Source organism: Sturnus vulgaris, chromosome Z, assembly GCF_052056855.1.
Source record: "Sturnus vulgaris isolate bStuVul1 chromosome Z, bStuVul1.hap1, whole genome shotgun sequence".
NCBI classification, from domain to species: domain Eukaryota; kingdom Metazoa; phylum Chordata; class Aves; order Passeriformes; family Sturnidae; genus Sturnus; species Sturnus vulgaris.
In genome coordinates, this window is record NC_142283.1 from 18417075 (window position 1) to 18437747 (window position 20673).

Consider the following 20673-nt stretch of genomic DNA (forward strand, 5'->3'; position numbering starts at 1 on the left):
TAATGAAAAATGTAAATTTAAAACATTACCTAAACAGACAAAAACGTAAATGCAAATTGCCTTCTTCCCTCTCTATGCTTGTACTCAATATTTCTCTAACATGTTTGTGGTTCAAAACAATTATATTTTGATACATATTCTGATCAGCATGTGAAATTCCATGTACATACTGTTATCAGGTGAAGAATTATTTGCTCAGCTGGTGGGAAAACAAAATACTTATGCTGCAAAATCAGTGGCCAGTAGAACCACACAATACTTATTCTGTAGGCTCATGTTAAATGCTAACCAAGAAGAAGTACAAAATAATGAAGTTACTTCCATGTTTGGGAAGTAACACCAGTTTATCCAGAAGTCAGCTATAACTCTGGGGTTTACAACCACCAGAGGAAACCCCGGGACATATGAACATATGTGCAAAGGGGAGGGAACATTTACTAATAATAACTTCAGGGAAATAATGATCATATGCATGTTTATTCAAGGAATATCAATTAATATTATGTAAAATTCAGTATAAAAGCAAGAGTTTTTTTATACTCAGCTCAGCTGGTAGAGATATCCCGTGTGCATCCAGTGGCATAATAAAGAATGCTTGCTTCTTAATGCTATATTGGCATTAAGGAGCTTTATTTTATTGATTTTTTGGTAGCAATACTTGCAACAGATTTTCTTCTTACAAGGAACCTGTTTGCTTAGTATTCCTTAGAGATATGACTTTTAAAATACCACAACAGATATTATTTTTGAAGCAAAGCTAGCCCCAAAAGTGAGAGGACTTAGAGCTTTAAAAAATCCCCAAACAACTCTGAGCCTGTATTCTATTTATATCTATCTATCCATATATATATAGATATATAGATATATTTAGATATAGATATATAGATATATTTAGAATATATATATATTCTAAATATATATAGATAGATATATTTAGTATATATATATATATCTTTAGAAGGGAAACAAGGTCTGGAACACAAATCTTGAGGGACTAGGGATGTTTAGCCTGGAGAAAAGGAGGCTCAGGGGTGACCTTATCACTCTCTGCAACTGCCTGAAAGGAGGGAGTAGCCAGGTCAGGGTTGGTCTCTTCTTCCAGGCAGCCAGTGACAGGATGAGAGGACAGAGTCTCCTAAGCTGTTTTAGGTTTAGGAGGAGGTTTAGGTCGGACATTAGGATCAAGTTCTTCTCAGAAATAGTGGTTGGGCATTGGAATGGGATGCCCAGGGAGCTGGTGGAGTCACTGTTCCTGCAGGTGTTTAAGGAAACCCTGGACCTGGCACTCAGTGCCATGTTCTAGTTGACAAGGTGATGTTAGGTCAGAGGTTGGACTTGATGACCTCAAAGGTCTTTTCCAACCTAACTGATTCTGTGAAATATATATAGATGTAGATAGATTTACTGTTTCCTTTTGTACTTCAGATATGAAAAATATCACAACTACCACACTTTTTCAATCAGATGCTCTCACTCTTGATCACCACCCTCTTTTCTCTTACCATCACACAGGGAGAGATTCCTGGCTGTTCTTCTTGGCCTGTGGCTCCACAATAACCAAAATACTGTGGCCAGATGATTTTGTTTTCCAGGAGGTAAGGGTAGCATGATATGCCCTATAAGGAGCATATGATTTGTTTATAGGACATTTTTTAAAAAATAAAAATATACTGGTGTGTAGATATGACAATTTTGTGACAGTCTGTATATTGAAAAGTAATGTCGTTCCATCTCAGAGGGATAATCCTTGTTCTGAAAATTTCAAAATAAAAATGGAGACAAGAGGAGGTAAAGGAATAAAAAGGGAACAGATAAAAATTGAAAGATTACCTGTTAACACTTACTTATAACAAAGCCCCATTGTTGTTGCTCATTAATAATTGCAAATTAAAAGCAGAAACTTTGGAGTACGTAACAGAGGACAAGCCAGAGCAAACATTTGGAGGTGGGCCTTGGAGAACAAACTCTTACAAAATGTGGCTGCTGAAGTGAAGAATAAGAACTTTGAAGGAAAGTCAGGAAGGAGCAGTAAAGAAATGGAAGATATCCAGGGCTTACAAAGGAAAAAAGTTGAAAAGGCCTGTATGAATGAGTGTCCATCTGGAGTTGAATCTGATGAAGAATGTGAAGGACAGTGAAGTACCCTGTAGCAAAAGAAAGATGATAGAACATGTAGGACCAGTGCTTAAGCAGGAAGGTACCTGGTGACAAAGGACATGGGTAAGAGTGAATTAGTCAGTGCCTACCTTCAGTGGAGGAGCATTAGGTTAGGGAACACTGAATGGTACTGGACACATAGGGGACTATTCCACCTGTCAGATACACACGAGTGCTGAAGCAGTGGGCCTCTTCTGATTGTCTTTGACACATCAGCAGAATATTGGAGGTTCCTGAGGACAAGGAGAAAGCAAAAGTCCCTCCTGTTTTCCAGCAAGGCCACAAGTAACAGCCATAAAACTACATGCTGGTTAACCTCACCTCAGCTCAGTCCCTGGAAAGGTGATGGATCAACTATTCTGGAAACCACTTCTAAACAAAGAGAGAACAATTAAGTGATTGGGAGTAGTTGGCCTGGATTTATGCAGTGGGAACCAACCTTCTATGTAGCTTTCTATGACCAGATGAAAGTGAGTAAGGGGTGGTAACTGGAAGTTGTGAATCTGAGCTTCAGGAAGGCTTTTACCACTGTCTCCCACAATATCTTCATAGACAGAATGACAAGGAATAAACCAGATAAGGGTGTGGTGAAGTAAACTGAAAGCTGGCTTAGGCAGCCAGGCTCCAAACCTTGTGATCAGTGGCAAGAACTCCAGCTGGAGGCCAGTCACTATTGGAACGCATCAAGTGTCAACAGTGGAGCCAGTGCTGTTTGAACCCTCAGAAAGTTTGCAAATGAAACAAAGCTGGGAGGTGTGGCTGATAATATATATAAGTGGATTGAAATTCAGAGGAATTTTGATAGTCTGGAGGAATGGGCTGATAAGAACTACATGGAATTCAAGGAAGAACATTCCAAGTCCTGCATCTGGGGAGGAACAACCCAAGGCAGCAGTACACACTGAGGGCAAGCTGTCTGGAAGGCAGCTTTGCAGAGAAGGACCTGGGGGTGCTGGTGGACACAGCTGACCATAAGGAGCAATGCACCCTTTAGCAAAGGCCAACATCAGCCTGGCTTTCATTGTTATGTGCATTGCTACTACATGTAGTAGCATGGAAATAGACCAGCTGAGGGTCACAAGAATGACAGATACTGGAGCATCTGACATACGAGGAGTGAAAAAAGAGATGGAATTGTTCAGTCTGCAGAAGTCATGGGGAAATGTTACCAATGTGCACAAATACCTGGTTGGGTGGAATAATGAAGATGGAGACCAACTCCAAACTCAGGAACTCCCAATGACCCTGCTCAAGCAGTTAAATTGGAATAAATTAACTCCAGAGGTCTATTCCAAACTCAACTATTCTGTGACTTGCGAAATAATTTCTAAATGACGGTTTTCTAAATGTAATTATTGTCCAAGTATTCCACAATTCAATGCTGAGTGCATATGCATACTTATTTCCAACAGCAATATTTGGGAGCCTTACAGGTTAATGAGCCTGGATCAATTTGTCAAGAAAAATACATGTACCTGAAACATTATTGTTTGAGTTTTTTTTAAAAAACTGCTTTCATGTTCTATTACAAAATTGTTTCTGAAGATCAAAAGTACTGAGGCTTTATTAGTTTCAGATTTGTACTTTGAGGTTTCGCTGCAACCTGTAGCTTTAACTTTTTCAGCCCTTAGGCATAAGAGCTCTGGTCTCTAATTTTTCTGATCTTCAATTTTTTGAGACACAGTACCAGACAAGACTGTTATGGCTAGCCCAGAACTACATTTGTTAAACCTCACAAGCTACTTCACAGATGCAGATCACTTAGCTTATTACTGCCAAATAAAGAGGATACTTGCAGAACTGTCTCCTTTTTGGTCTCCCTCTCTTGCCCCTACTAGACAGGCTTTTATATCTACAAGTCTTCTAGGATTTAAATGAATTTCTGAACTTACTTATGCATGGATGCTAAGAAGCAGGGAGCAATTGCATAGATTTCTGTATCAAATCCAACTAATAACTGGATACTTTTTTCATAATCTAAGCATTTAAATTGAGGAAGATTTAAAAGATATAAAGAAAGATATGAAGAAGATATAAATATTCTGCAAGGCAGAATATTTATATAATAACAAACATGCAGAGCTGTAATACACACATTTCTTTGATTAGAAAAAGGGAACAAAAGTGGATTTTTAATAAAAGAAGACAGACATCTCAGAGTTTAAATTACTAAAACCAAGTTTCAAAGACACAGAATCCTTACCAATGCATATTCCCTTTATAATAAGGTATTAGCAGTTTCAGAGTGCAGATGCATTAATGGATCTAATAATTAAGCAAAGAGAAAACTTTTGCAGTCTGTCCCCTTATATGTATGTTTTCATAAGGAAAATGACACATAAGCAAGAGAAAGCAAATTTATCCTTGCCTTCTATTTGCTCAGAAGCTCAGTGATGCCATTCTAAACAGAAACAGGAATAGCAAAGTGGACTGGAGAATATATACTTGGAAACACTAATACAAATTCTTAAATAGCATTTCAGTGGATTTTAAATACAATTTTAACTGTAATCCAGGTGACAAGTTGTCTTGCTATTTGAGGATGTAGACTTAGATCAAATTTCTATCTCCAAAGCTTATGTAAGCAATGGTTTTCAACAGAAACTGATGGTTGAGAAGAAAACTGGGAGGTCTGTATAGGGTTAAAACCTTTCATAGGTACACCAGTAAGAGAAACTCTTGTGGTTTTGGTTTCCACAGCCTTCTCAGCATTAATACCACTATCACTATAGGCTAATCCACTATTGTTCCTTTGTTGACTAATTATATTTATCCTTTTTTATCAGCTCAAAATTACATGAGCGTTTCTATTGCATCACTTTTGTTGTTGGAACAAGTCTCATACCTAGGCCATGTAGGACCATTATGAGAGAGATTTCTATTAAATTAATCTTTTTCAGTCTGCAACACTGTCAAACACTGTTGTAATTAATAAATATTTTGGCAAAATGATGACAGAACCAAGAACGGCAGCTTTATCGCACATGTGAAGGCTAATTTTGTTTTTAATTTAAACATAGTACACATTTGCATTAAGTCCCAAGCACTTGATTAAAACACCAGGGTGTATCATGCCCCAAGGCATAATGAGGCACCTTTGAGAGGCAGATTTGCCCTGCTTGAAGAGCACTGCTCTCTGTGAATTGTTGCACTCCATACTTACAGAGAGGAGACCAAGGGTATGTCCCCTACTACTGAACTGTCACAACACCAGGCAGCCTCAGGCTTCAGGCAACCTTTATTCTTTTCTCCCCCACTAATCTTAATATACCTGCTGAAAGAATCCATATGGCAGCAGATTTGACTGTAGAAGATGCTCAGGTTGAAGGCTTTACCACACCTGATTTTCCTCCATTGCAATCCTGAAAGTATATTAAAGATGCTGGTTTTAAACCATGCATTGACTTGAACATTGAGTGCTGCAGCTTTTTACCTTAAACACCTAATGAGAGAGTTCTTTCTCCCCTTACAACCACAGGCTGGAATGACATCCCAGAGGGGATGGCAGAAAGGCGGATCCTTTTCTAGATAAAGTCATTTATACTAGCTTGGTGTTTTCCCGTGGAACATTGCTTTAGGACTGCTCATTCATGAGTATGGCTGGCTGAAGTATAGGAGTCAGTATCTCTATTCACTTTAGTTATGAAGAAGTCTGAGTAAAGTTTGTTTGCATGGAGCCATTAACCCTACCTGTTGCACAATAAGCAGCCTCTCAACCTAATCTCCCAGGCAAACACCTTCTAGGACAAAAAATAAGATTTACTGCTTCAGTTTAATAAACTGTGATTAATTGCTTCACTGATTACTGGAGATACAGGCCCTCAATCTTCCTCATTTCCCCGTACTGTCATATTTTAAGCCCAGATACTCTTTTACATAGGCTGTTTCTGCCTTAGAAAAAAGATGCCAGCCAACCAGGCAAGGGTTATATGAGCTATATTCCACCAATTCATACGTATCAGCTCTGAATTCTCTGACTCAACTAGTCTTGTTACTGTGCCAATATTTAGCATGGCAGTTCAAATCATGGCAAAAAAATGTCTATAAAGCTCATTGAGGCAATCTTAAATCAATATAAATGTGATCATTAGACTCTAAATGTAGGAACAAATAGAAAAACCCTGCCACTTTCAGTTACAAATGACATATAAACACAATAGGGGAATTTGAAAATTAAGGTAATTAATTTTACTTGAAAAATTATTTTTAAGGAAGTTATAATAAGAAATCACTGAAGCCAGTGAACAAGCATGGTGGTGGCCCCATGATTTATTTATGTGGAAAGTAACATTAACAGGAACTAACAGATTACACGAGCAGTGTTCGCATTAGAATGGACGGATACCTCCCCTGTCCTTACCAGCAATTAATAGCTTTTCACTTTTAGTTTTAAATTATACTTTTAATATGGTCAATTCGTCACCAGGTGAGATCCCATCTTTTCGGACAGTGAGTTGCCTTTAAATTGCTATATCCTAACTTCTCACTTACAACTAGAGCTAACTTGAAATCCAGTTCTTTCTACAGTTGTTGTGGTGACTAGAATACTTTTCAAAACCACAACTGAGTTCTTAGCAGAATGTATGAACACACCTTTACCTATATTAACAAGACAGAGCTATGGAGGAAAACTATTACAGAACATGCATACACTGCAATGTTCAGCTTGTGTTATTGGTCAAGACGCCTGAGAAAAAGTATACCTTCTCGTGTACAGGTAAACATAGTTTCTTATGTAAGGCTGTGCTTATTCTGGCAAGCTCAGTATGCAGGCACAGCCAGTCAAGTCATTTTATCCTCCCACGGCATACCCCAGATTAATGGAGTTAAATTTAAAACAGTTAATGCAATGCATGTTTGCCTATTACACAATAAGCAAAAAAAGGAGATAAATTGGTGTTTCTGACCCCAGATCAAAAAAGCCGAACTGTAAAAGAGAGCAGAAGTGTTGGGAGATTTCTGCGTATGAACCCCCTGAAAAATGGAGCCACATTACAGTAATAGGAACTGTCATAAACACTGTAATGAAATAAAGGTAAGAATAGCTGGATCAGAGGATTAGTAATGAGCAACTGAAACTTTCATTAACTGGGCACTAACTAAAACGTAGCCAAGGCTGATAGTCATCAGGCTGCTTGAGCACTACTTCGGCTCCACAGATGGCAGTATGACTGTTGGAATTGCCCTTTGGTCCTTGGTGCAGCTGCTCTGACTCACAGAGTTCAGCACCGCCAGCAGCTCATAGGTGCACACCTATGCTGGAAATAGCAATCCCGTCCTGCAGCATTCAACATCACCAAGAAAGCGTTCGGACTCAAAAGCAATAAAGAAAAATAACAAAGGCCATGCAGCCCTACATCAGCCCCCTTGCACTACATCTCAGAATAAAGAGCAGTTAGTGTTGGAAGACACTTCTAGAGATCATTCCGTTCAACCCGCTTGCCAAAGCAAGGTCACCTAGAACAGGTGAACCAGGAACAAGTGCAGGTGGATTTTGGAATATCTCGGGACAAGGAGACTCCATGACCTTCTTGTGTAGCCTGTTCCAGTGCTCTACCTGTGTAAAGAAATACCTTTCTCTTTCTCTTTCTATGCTGAGAGGAACTTCTTGGTGAAATTTCTGATTTAGTTTATGGCCACTGTTCCCTGTCCTGTCGCTGGGCCTCGCCGAAAAGACTCTGACACCTTGGTCTTGGCACCCGCTTTTGATATATTTATATGCATTAATGAGATCCCCTCTCAGTCTTCTCTTTTCCAAAATGAACAGGTCGAGCTCCCGCAGCGTCTCCTCAGAGATGCCCAGCAACACCGGCAATATCCGGCTGCCCCCGACCCTCCGCCTCTATGGATAAGGGGCTGCGGTCTCCTCAGCGGCCAACACCAAAGTTGGACGGCACGGAGCCAGCGCCTCCGCCGCGCCCGCATCCGTCCCCGGCGGCCGGAGCTGGGCACACCGTTCACCGGCGGCCCGAGGGGGACGGACCCAAGGTCAGGCGGCGGCGGCGGCGGCGGCGGCGGGCGGGGGCCGGGCCGGTAACGGATGTGCCCGCCCGCCCCGCCTCCTGCGCTGACAGAAAGGCGGCGGCGGCGGCTCTCGGTGCGGCAGTGGCTGCCGCGCGCAGGCCGGTACGGAGCAGCAGCGGCGCCTCCGGAGCCGCCCAGAACCCGCCCGCAGCAACCGCCGCCCTCGGGCCGCCCGCGCCCCCGCCTCGCCCCGCTCCGCTCCGCCGGCTCCTGCTCGGGCCGCCGCGCCCCCCGGGGATGGCGGTGCTGGCCCTGGCCTCGGAGGGACTCGCCATCTTCGGGCTCATCCTCTTCGTCGTGCTCTGGCTCATGCACTTCATGTCCATCATCTACACGTAAGCGCTGGGGTGCGGGGGGATGGCGCCGGCGTTGTTCCGTCACCCACCCGCCATCGCGCCCGGAGCGCTCGGGCAGCGGGCCCCGTCCGCCGCGCCGCCTCCGCCCGGGCCGGCGGCTCCCTGCCCCGGCTGTCAGCCCGGGCACCCGCCTGCCTCCCCGCGCTGCAGCTCCCGCAGACCCCGCCGAGAGACCCGGGCGTCGGGCTGGCCGTGCTCAGGGCACAGCTGTGTCCCTGCCGTCGGTCTGCGGGTCAAAACCGACCTCTGGGTTTCTGCCCCCTGCTCTGTGCGGTGATCTTTGCTCCGTTGCCCTTAGTGCTGCTAGGGAAGGCTTGGTGTTTGTTGTGTGCTGGTATACACCTGTAAAGTGTGGTGATAGTGGGAGACCAGGGTGCACAGGACTTAAAAAAAATGTATGATATTTGACTGCAACGGCTGTACGACAGAACAACTAGAAGAGCACAGTACTGAGCCAGCCATAAGCACACTTCTTTATTGTATTGAGAAATAATGATAGTACTAGTAAAACAAGTATATATAGTGAGTCAGATCCTTCTTGGATAAGTCCAAGTAAAAATGCCTTTAGAGTTTGAGAGCAGTGTTTGCATTTTAGTGACTGACAAAGCAGATAGAACCTGGCAGAGGAATTTTCTGTGGGTATGTGGAAGAAAGAATTAAGAATGCGTCTCTTTGTATATAGTTGTTTTGCTTTCTTAAGTAAAAGGCCACTCTTGCATCACTACTAGGATTAGAAAATACCTGAATTTCTGTTTACTTTCCTTGTGCTTATCTGTTCTCCTTTCTTGCTGCTCTACTGCATCTGATAGGTACCTGTAATAAACTTCAGCTCTTACTGAAAGCAAAGCTTGCAGAATGGGACAGGTTGGAAACGGCCACTGTGGATCATCTGGTCCAACCACCCCTGTCCAGCCATCCCTGTTCATCCTAAAGCACATGGCACAGGACTGTGTCCAGACAGTTCTTGAATATCTCCAGTGAGGGAGACTCCACAGTCTCTCTGGGCAACCTGTTCCAGTGCTCAGTCACCTGCACTGGAAGTCTTTCCTCATATTCAGGTGGAGCTTCCTGTTTCTTCCTGTTTCTTTCAGTTTCTGCCTTTTGTACTATTGCTTGACTCCACTGAGAAGGGCCTGGCTCCATCCTCTTGGCATCCTCCCTTCAGATACTCTTCAGATACAGATCAGGACATTGATGGGGTCCCCCCTCAGTCATCTATTTTAAACATTGAATAGGCCCAACTCTCTCAGCCTTTCCTCATATAGGAGATGTGCTAGTCCCTTAATTCTCTTCATAGCTGGACACTCTTTTGTCTCTCTTGTACTGAGGAGCCCAGAACTGGACACAGCATTCCAGGTGATGTTTCCCCAGGGCTGAGTAGAGGGGCAGGATCACCTTCTGGGACCTGCTGGCACTGCTCCTCTTAATGCAGCCCACGATGTCACTGGCCGTCTTGGCCACCAGGGCACACTGCTGGCTCACGGAGGGCTTGTTGTCCACCAGGACCCCCAGCTCCTTCTCCACAGAGCTGCTTTCCAGCAGGTCACCCCCAGCCTGTGCTGGTGCCTGGGGTTGTTCCTCCCCAGGTGCAGGACCCAGCATTTGCCTTTGCTGAATTTCAGAAGGTTCCTCTCTGCCCATCTCTCCAGCCTGTTGAGGTCCTGCTGAAGGGCTGCACAGCCCTCTGGGCTATCAGCCACTCCTCCCAGCTTTGTGCTGTCAGTGAAATTGCTGAGGAGGCCTCTGCACCTTCATCCAAGTCACTGATGGATAAGTTGAACACGCCTGGGCCCACTCTTGAACCTTGGGGTCACCACTAGTGACAGACCTCCAACTGGACCCTGTGCTACTGATTATGAACCTCTGAGATCTGCTGTTCAGCCAGTTATCAATCTGCTTCACCCATGCCGTCCATACTTTCAGAATCGAATTCATGGATACTAAAGATTTGCTTCTGCTGCTTTATTTTATTTTGGGATTGTTTGTTAGTTTTTAAAAATGTGAAATTACTAATGAGCTCTAATAGTTTTATATTCTTCTACTGTAGTGCAGTTATCCTTAGATCTTATAGCTCTTATATTCACTTGGATGTTTTCTTTCTTGAAAACTACCTATATGGGTTCTCTTGGACACAAATGGCAGGATTTCAGTACTGGGGAGCAGAAAGGCTGCTTAGTGGAGGAAGAGACTACTTTGGACATGGCTGATTTTTGTCAGCTTTAAAGATTATCAAAACGCAGGACCAAAATAAAACCTGTCAAGTGAGCATGTGTGGTGCTACTGCTCGTAACTTTTTCTCATAAGTGGCAACTGAAATGGGCAGGAGACACAAATGGGGAAGACATGCAAGAGGATGAACAGGAGGCAGAAGGATGAAATATGGTAAAAGATGTGAGAAGAAAGACCAGAGAAGAGTACACTTTTGGGCAGTTGATGCCACAGGAGCTACCCCTTCAAAAGGACTGGCTCCTGTGGAGGCAACACTGGAGCAGGGACACTCCTGAGTGCACTCTGCCCTTGCAGGTAAGGCACTCCCGAAAGGACTGTAACCTGTGCACAGCCCATGCTGGGGTAGAGACACCCTGAGGGGCTGCAGCCCTGTGGTTGACTTTCCCCTTAGTAGACTGCAGCCCATGACACAAACTGTGCCACGGGACACAGACTCTGCTAAAGGGATTGCAACCTGTATTTAAGACACAACCAGCACTGGATGAAAATGAGTGAGAAGTAAGACATGGCAGAAAAACCATGATGTGCTGACCCTTGCCTCCTGTGTCATCTTGCTGAAGGGCTGGAGGAGGGACTGAGTGTAAGGAACTTTTCCAATGAGCACTTCAGATAGAAGGGTGAGGGGAAAATGTTTCTTACTGAAGCAGAGCCTCGGGAAGGAGGACAAAGGGTACTTCTCTGGAAGCTAGGTTGTTTGTTTTTTTTTCCTCAATACCTACATTGATAATTAGTTGCCTTATCATTGCCAGTAATTTAAATAGAATTGCCTGAATTGAAGCAGCTTTGCCTGTGACAGTAATTGGTGGGGAATGCAGCTGGACCTGGTGTGGCCTGCATCTAGAGTATTTGCAGTGGTGTGAAATCTGGATGGAGTTGTATTTTTTGTTAATGGGAATTTGTGTTACAAGTGCATGTATAAATTGTGTGTTAACAGGTAGAAAACTTGTCAGTTGTGAAGGGGAGTAAGAACTGGGGTGATCCAGTCTCAGCCTCTGTGGCCCCTGGAATTGCCATCTCAGTAGGGCCAGAGTCAGGAGCTGTCTTTGACGGAGTAATGGGCTGATGTCAGCAGGGCTATTCGGTGTTCAGTGCAAAACAGTGGCCCGTGGTTAGAGGTGAGCTGCTGGTAGCACTGAGATAACCAAATTGCAAACTGTTCTGAGTCCACAGGCAGTTGTGGAGGAGGTGCCCTGTTTACAGTGATTTGGCAGATCTGGAGAAAAAGGACCACAGCTCCCCATAGTGTGTCAACACAGCTGCCCTTTGAAGTGAAAATAAAGAAGTGGTGGACACCACTGTCCTTGGTGGACAGGCAACTGTCCTTGCAGCAGCTGATGGGATGATGGCTAGAGAGGGACACTGTGCTGGCGAGTTTGGAGCCCGTTAGCATTGCCCTGGGCAAGGGAAGAGGGCTGGGAGATTGTCTAGTGGAGCTGTGCAGGGAGGAATGCCCTGGTCCTTCAAGCAAGATCGTCCTGGGAAGGCAAGGTGAAGGAGGTGATCAACTGTATTTGCTTTGAATGCTGGAGCATCTTTGGAGGGAAAGGACTCCAGATAAAAGATGATTGCTAGTGTTACAGCTTGAAAACCCCTGGACACTGTTACTAGCGCCCTTCATCTCCTAGAGACTAGTTTTATCCTGGATGGCTGACACAGCACGCTGGAGCCTTTCTGAGACCCCTGAGGAGAAAAGGGTCTTCACCTATGGACTGAAGCTGCTTTTTATGTCGGAGGATACAGCATTAGAATAGAATTCGATGATACTTGGCATATACTGAATAATACATTGTTCCTATTACAGACAGTAAAGAAGAAAGGTGAAATTAATTAGTCTTCCTGCTTTTTCCTTACAGACAATATTATTATTATATTATTATATTATTTAAATATATTATATTATTTAAATTTTTTGAAGTCATTGAGGTACTGCTTGTACGCAATCTGCACTGTGTATAGCCATGCTCTATTGGTGAGCTGGAAGGTCCCATCTCGGCCACTGGAGTACTAAGATAATGTAACATGTATTTAAGAAGTTTGATTTAGTAAAACACTTAGAATGTGTGAATTAAATAGGTAAATGGAGTTATTCAAGAAAGTAAGCTTTTTTTGTCTTGAAATGCTTTCAGCAGTTGTTGAGATTAAGATCAAGACAATATTTCTTTTGCATTGGTTTATGCTGTAATTGCATTCAAAGTTGTAGGGTTTGAATATCTAAGGTACTGTTCTTCTGTACTGTATTTGCAAAATCTGGTTCTTGCCACCTCTTTCCTCTACTTTGAATGGATTTGAAACATTTAGAACATGTTTGAAACATTTAGAAACATTTAGGTTGGAAAAGACTTTCAAGACCATTGATTACGGCTTTGACTGAGCACCATCTCTTCAGTTAAGCCTTAGCATCAAATGCTATGTCCATTTCTTGAATATTCCTGGGGAAGGTGACCCTACAACCTTCCTGGGCAGTCCATTTCAATGCTTGGCAACCCCTTCCTTGAAAAAATTCTTCCTGATATCCAGCCTGAACTTCCCCGACAGAGCTGGAAGCCATGTTCGCTGTCAGTTGTTGTCTAGAAGACACTAACCCCCACATGGCTTCACCCTCCTCTCAGAGAGCTGTGGAGAGCAATAAGATCTCCCCTGAGCATCCTTTTCTCCAGTCTGAACAGCCCCAGCTCCCTCAGCTGCTTCTCACAGGACTTACTCTCTAGACCCTTCTTCAGCTTTGTTGCCCTTCTCTAGACAAGCTCCAGCACCTCAATGTCTCCCTTGTTGTGAGACGCCCAAAACTGAATGCAGGATTCAAGGTGTGGCCTCACCAGTGCCAAGTAAAGAGGGACAATCACTGTCCTGGTCCTGCTGGCCACACTATTTCTGATACAAGCCAGGATTCCATTGGCTTACTTTGCCTCCTGGACACGTGGCTGGCTCATGTGCTGGCAGATGTTGATCAGGACATCCAAGTTGCTTTTTACTGGGCAGGTTTCCAGCTACTCTGCCCTCAGCGTGTAGCACTGCATGGGGTTATTTGACTCCAGAGCAGGACCCAGCAGTTCACCTTGTTGAATCGCTGTCATGGCTTAAGCCCAGATAGAAATTAAGCACTCACAGCAGCTCACTCAAACGCCCCTCACAATTGATCCTGACCTATCGATCCAGATCCCTCTCCAGAGTCTTCCTACCCTCCAGCATTTCAACACTACTGGCCAGTGTGGTGTCATTGTGAATGCTTGATCCCATTGTCTGGGTCCTCACTAAAGATGTTAAAGACATTAGGTAATGTTTTGTAACTCTCTTAAGCTTTTTATTTGTCTTTCTGTCTTTATTTATCTGGTCAAAAAACCTGAACTCATGTGAAGTCATGTTCTGGCTGAGTCTTCACTGTTCTTGTCCCACTTGTCAGTGGCAATTCTAATTATAGTACTTAATGGAAATCACTTTAAGGCAGCCACAGTCAGCTGATATTGAAGTTGCTCATTTTCTTGGTTCCCAGGTGTAAGCAGGAAGGGTCGTGCGTGTCACTTAATTGATAAACATACTGCTGGTTTTAGACAAATTATTTTAAAAAGCTTTTAGTTACAATAGTAAATTAAGAAATAATGAATTCTGCATTTATGTGGTATTTGGGTGTAACTGGGCCTTTTCTGCTGAGTGAAAATGAAGACTTTTCAGAAACATATACAGGCAATAAAAAACTCAAATATAATTGAAAGTAATTAGTAGCCTTATTGTGTGTATGGACTCAAGGAAAAAATTCAATTTTACAGATGCACAAGACTCAAGTTTCCTGAGGTACTTTTGCCACACTGAAAAACTTCTTAAATGTGGCTTCCAAACCTAAGCAAAAACCTCTACATAGCTGATGTTTAACTTCTGTTTTTTTTATTGTTAAGTTAATACTTTGGTTAACAATCTCTTATTGTATAGTAATTGTGACAATTCTAAAGGAAATAACTGTTTTATTTCTCTTGTGCCTGTTTGTCTTGTCAACCCTTTTTTTTTCCTCTTTGACCATCTTTTGCTGCCCAGTCTGTAATTTGTGTCCAGGGTTATCCTGCTCTAATCTCTCTGCTTCTCATTGTCATCTCTTTTTGTGTGTTGGTGGGACTGTTTCCTCTTTAGAACTTTCTTATATTTTCCAGTGTCTGGCAATAGATTGGGTAAGAAAGCTTTTAAGAGCAGCACTAGTTAATCAATTAGCAATGATCGAGTTGGCATTTTCTTTGATTTGTGAAACTGCCGCAGACTCATCTTGTTGCACATAGGAGCCAGGTAGGTTGTAGTGTGTATCTAATTCAAAAGGCAATGTTTAGAGAACTCTCCTGTTACTAGCAAGTGTTACCAAGCATAAGTGAACAAACACTTTGGTATTCTCTGATGGAGATAATCCAACTCCTCCTTTGTGAGGTGAGAGGGACCCTTCCCTCCTGTTGATAACCAAACTCGGAGAACTGCAAAGTGTGATTGTACTGGAGCTTCTCCAGGAAGTGGCTGGAAGATGTCTAGCACATGCAGAATACCATGTCTGTTTTTGGGTACGTGATTAAATGAACTTCAACTTGAAGTTGAATGAAATTCAACTTGAACAACTTATGCAGGTTGTCTTCCTCAAGATGAGTAGTTTTTCCAGTTGTGTAGCTGATGACAAGGATGATGTAAAGTGTTGGTGACTCCAACAACAGATTGCCTATGGTCTTGTATGTGTGGAACAGGGAATGAAAGAAGTTGGTGCTCTGATCAGCAGTGTCTTTTTCCAAAAATTCTTTTATGGTTAAAAGCACGCAAAAGAAACACTTAAGTGTTTGACCATAAACTGGGACATGGGAGAAGCAGGAAAAGTTGGAAAGTTATCTGAGGCTTCTGTTTGATTTGAGGTGATGTTTTATCTTCCTTCTTTTTCCCTGAGTAAGTGTTATCTCCAGTAATCTGTGCATTGATGATGGTCCCTACTTTGGGATTTCTGTGTAAAGTGTTTGCTGCAAGTGTTACATTCTTAGAACTTCATGTTGTATGGGTTTTCAGCGAGTGGATTACATTGTAGCGAAGCAAATCTGAAAGACAGCAACGCAGAGATTGGAAGCCAAGTACTGTTAAGGGGAGGAGCACAGGATGTTCATAAGGTATGGAAAAGCAGAAGTCAAAATAGACAGAATATCCTGAGTGGGAAGGGACCCCTAGGATCATAGAAATCCAGCTCCTGTTCCTACACAGGACAGCAGTGTTCTTGTGCGAGTGCGCCTTTAGCTCTGGCAGACTTGATGCTTTGACCACTTCCTTGTGGGGGGAATCTTTTTCTACTATCCATCCTAAACCTTTCTTGACCTTCAGGCCATTCCCTCTGGTCCTGTCACTGTCACCCCAGAGCAGAGATCAGTGCCTGCCCCTCCTCTTCCTCTCACAAGGAAGTTGTAACTGCAGTGAGGTCTGTCCTCAGTCCTCAGTCTCCTCCAGGCTGAACAGACCAAGTGACCTCAGCTGCTCCTCCTCATACAGCTTCACCTCAAGGTCCTTCACCAACTTCATTATCCTCCTTTGGATGATCTCTAACAGCTTTATATCCTTTTTTTTTTTTTTTTTTTTTTTTTTAATGTTGTTGTGCCCAAAACTACATGCAGGACTTGAAGGAAGGCTGCACCAGTGCTGAGCAGTGTGGGACAATCTTCTTTAACAACTTAGAGCTGAAAACCTTTTTTTCCAACAGTGTGAAGGAAATTGGAGTGCTTTTGACACATTTTCGTAGTTTGATGTATGCATTGATATGATAATAGCTTGTGATAGAAGATGGAAAGTATTGAAGGAATGCTAAGTTTGAGGTGCACAAAATCATCAGGTGTCAGTGATTGCTGGGGCCATTTGACATCTTCATTAATGACATGGTGTAGGTGCCGTGGTCAGCAAATTTGCTGATGAAGAACTGGAGAGAGTGGCTGATATATCAGATAAGTTCAGAGAGACCCAGACAGGCTGGAGAAATGGTCTGACAGGAAGCTTATGAAGGTCAACCCAGGAAAATGCCATGTCCTGCACCTGGCAGAAATAACTCCATGCATCAGCACAGGCTAGGGATTGAGGCTTGAAAATAGTTGGGCAGAGAAAGACCCGTGAGTGCTGATTGGTGCCAGTCAGCCAATCCAACATCAGTTTGATTATGAATAGTGACATGCTTTTGGCAGAGAAAGGCATGGCTGCATGGTTAGCAGGTCAGGAAGGTGATCCTTCTGTTCTACACAGCACCAGAAAGGCTGTGTCTGGAGTGCAGAGCACAATTTTTGTCTCTCCAGTATGAGTCATGGGTGTGCTGGAGCAAGGCTTAGGGCTGCAGAGATGATGGTGGGAGTGCAGCATCCGTCGCTCAAGGAGGCACTGAGAGCTGGAACTCCGCCTGGAGAAGGCTTGGAGGGATCCCATTAATGTGTGTGAGTACCTGATTGTTTGGAGTAGTGAAGGGTGTGAGGTCCAAGACTCATCTCAGTGGTGCCTTGTGACAAGATGAAAAGCAACAGGGACAAATTCGAGTGAAAGACTGTAATTTTAAAGCAAAGAAGACAGTCATGCTTAGGCATTGAAACAGACTTTCTGGAGAGTTTGTGGAGGCTTTGTCCTTGGAGACAGGAAAAACTGGCTAGTTCTTAGCAACCTAATCTAGTTACCTCACTTAGAGCCAGGCATTTGGAGTAGCTGGCCTCAAGAGGTGCCTTCCAACCTCTGCTGTATGGTGGATTTTTTTTGTGAAAGGTGATGCTGAAGCAGCTGTCTGGACTATTATGGAGCAATAGACTAAGAAAGAGGTTGTATGGAGGATGTAAGTTTTGAGTGTTGCTTGTTTTAAACAAGTTGAAGTTTACCTGACACCATGTAATTATAAGACTTAAATTTAGACAGTCCTTAGGGGAAGATGTATCTGAAAAAAACAGGAGGTGACTTTTTATATATTAAGATTGTGGTGGAATGAGTTGCTGTATTACAAGCTTGATAAATGGGGGAAGCAAAGCAGTGGAGGACCAGAAATCTGAGAGTGGTAACAGTGTGGGAGAACACCAATAATGCTGAAGGCAATTAGGGCTGGCCAATTTTTTAATAGTGAGAGTCAGGAGGATAAAAACTATAAACTTTGAGGCCACTGTTAGTGGCCCTGCACTATTTACCAGAATGCAAGAAACCTAAGCCTAGATTAAAGACTGTCTAATGTTCATTTAAAGGGAAGAAATCATGGCAGTCTGGATGGTGTGCTTATGTTGAGAAGAGGGAAGACAGTGAAATAGGTGTGTGTTAATTTTAAAGGCTACTTAACACATGTCTTGGAGTGGTTTGTGTAGAAAGGGAAGATAGAAGACTGTAAGATTTAGGGTATGCAATATGGAAATGAAATGGGTTGGGTTAGTGGAGCTCTTACAGGACAAAAAAGCATCCAGCTTTGTATGTGAGCTGGAATGGAAGAAGCTGAATAGTGGAATGGGGAAAAATAGTCTTTCTATCAGCTTTTGTCAGGATAAGAGTATTTCAAAGGCATTTAAAGAAGTTGATGCCTTACATGAACTGTTTCCATAAAGGTGCAAATTTTGATTAAGGCGGATGAGTAAAATGGAAGATGATAAATTACTCTAAAAATTGGAATCTGAAATTTATGTCCTAGCTGTTCCATGACATGCTGAGCATGTAACTAGTTTTCCTCGTTTGCTGGAGCACCCTTTAATATTTGTGTCCATCGCTCCCTGAGAATGTCGTAATGCTAAATAGTGGTATCAGAGTTCACTAGGTATTTAAAATTGCTTGTTAACGGAAATAAAATACTGTAGTTTTGACACACTGAATATTGGTTTTACATTTTACTGAGGACTACTCTTTAAAAGAAATTATTAATTACTTTATTGTGAGAGACTAAAAAAATTTCATTTTGCTAATTGCATGGTGACTAGTTTTGAATTTTTTAATATGCATTACTTTAAATAGTAGGTGATGAGGATCTATGCAAGACTATATCTTCTTGTAAGTGGCCTGGGTGAATTCATACACTGAATCAAATTATTTCCCTTTAAGCATATATAAAGAAAGTCTCACACTGTCCTTTGGACAATGAAGGCAAAAAATATTCTTACAAGTGTGAACCTGTAAAATAGAAAGCTGAAGGGATGCACTGTATTAAGAAAAAGATCTGGACTTTCTTGTCACTGTTACTTGCAACACTTTGCTGAGGAATTGTTTTATTTCTTGTAGCAGTTCTTTGAACAACCTGGTGGATGCTTCTAGTGGAACAACCTTTTTTCATTAAAGCAACAAATAACTAACAGCTTGTCTTTGCCCATTTGTGCTGGTTTGGTCAGGTTTCAACCACTTGAAATCTCTCTGTAAACTAAAGATTGTTTTGTTTTCTTCTGCTTCTGTTGATAGGGCTCATCTTGGATTTGTTAACAATAGGGTCCATGAGGAATCTGTAAATGAAGTTAACCATTCACTCTTATGTTGTTTGCAGTTGTCCTATTTTTATTAAGCATTTGCCTTGATCTTGATTCAATTTGCCCACGTTGTAATGATTTCCCAGATGACTGCTCCTTTGGTTTAATAATAGGTAGTATGCTACACCTTATTTTATGAAGTGGAAATATCACTTGTCTGGTCATATGCACACATTGTTAAAATATTCAAGCTGATGAAAACCAGATATTGATCAATGTATTGAGTTGTTATGGAGCAAATATCCCGAGTGCTTTATACTGAAATACTTTGAGTTAAAAATAGAGTTAAAAATTGAGCTAAAATAGTTACTTCACACTTCTTTTTAAGCATTTTTAAGAGAGATGATACATATGTTTTATACCTGCATTTACAAGAAGATTCTTTTGTGCAGATTGTGTAGTGGTGAGGGCAGTAAAATATTTTTGACAGTATGAACCAAGTATTGTGGGTTTTTGTAGATATAAGACAGGTAAAATTTGCCAAGTTAATTTTTCTGGTTTGTATCTGTTGAATGTGTTGGCTTTCTGAAATGCAGTCTAACATGATGCTGAGTGTAGAAGTGTTATCTTAACATTTTCTTTCACAGTATTTTTGGTTTTAGGTAATTACTTCTTTTAGTTTCTGGTGTTTCCTACAGGAGACTTATTCAAGCTTTCCAAGGCATTTGCAGCACAAGGGCAGTGACCCTCTCACTGACAATTGTGTCAGTCCAGACAAGGTTTACAGCTTTTTTTATTAGCCCAGCTGTGGGTAATATGGTCCCAGACTTGTTCAAACTTGTGTGAATTGGTGTTGGAGTGTCTTTTTCAGCATTGTGCTGTTTTGTACTCTGGAAACACTTGTTGCTGAGTCAATGAAACAAAAATCAGACTGTCATACACTGAAAATAAAGAAAAAGTACCTGCGATATGGTTTGTTAATGTAGTTTCTGATTAGCCATTAACATAATTCTGTTACTGGTAGTTAACTGTTTTGGAAGTTTTGAAGGACAAAAGGAGCAATTTGGGGTAGGATGTACTTTATGTAATGTTTAGCAAATTATGTTGTCATTTAAACTTGTGCCTTATGAAATAATTGAGACTGAGCTAGTTTAATCTTATAATATTTTCAAATAAAAGTCAGAAAACCAAATTGAATAGTCTGAAAATAAAATTGTTCTAAAGCTTTGTGTTTTAGAAGCTCCCATACATTGATGAGTTGATCCTGCACTAAGAGATGTCTGCTGTGGTTAGTTCATCTGGCCCAGAGTTATGGCCATCCCTTGGAGATGCTTTCATAAAACAAACGCGAATTGTTGGATGCAGCAGTTGTCTAAACTTGCATAGTGTTTGTTGCAAGGAGTACCAAAACATTTCTGTTTCTTTGCCTTAGTGAATTTTAATTCAATGCTCAAGGGTGATAACCCAAATCCCTTCTTTCTGCTATACCTTTCTAAACATTTCTGCCATTCTAATCA

The 20673-nt window shown here is 42.2% G+C and overlaps 1 protein-coding gene across 1 annotated transcript in view; it reads left to right on the forward strand.

The window, feature by feature from the left end:
• Nucleotides 1-8207: 8207 nt before the first annotated feature.
• The window catches only part of UGCG (UDP-glucose ceramide glucosyltransferase), a 35177-nt gene continuing 22711 nt past the window's right edge, over nucleotides 8208-20673 (forward strand). The window contains exon 1 of the mRNA XM_014889223.2: nucleotides 8208-8516. Within this exon, the coding sequence (XP_014744709.1) occupies nucleotides 8419-8516 (98 nt within the window). The 5' untranslated portion in view covers nucleotides 8208-8418. The remainder of the gene's footprint in view (nucleotides 8517-20673) is intronic.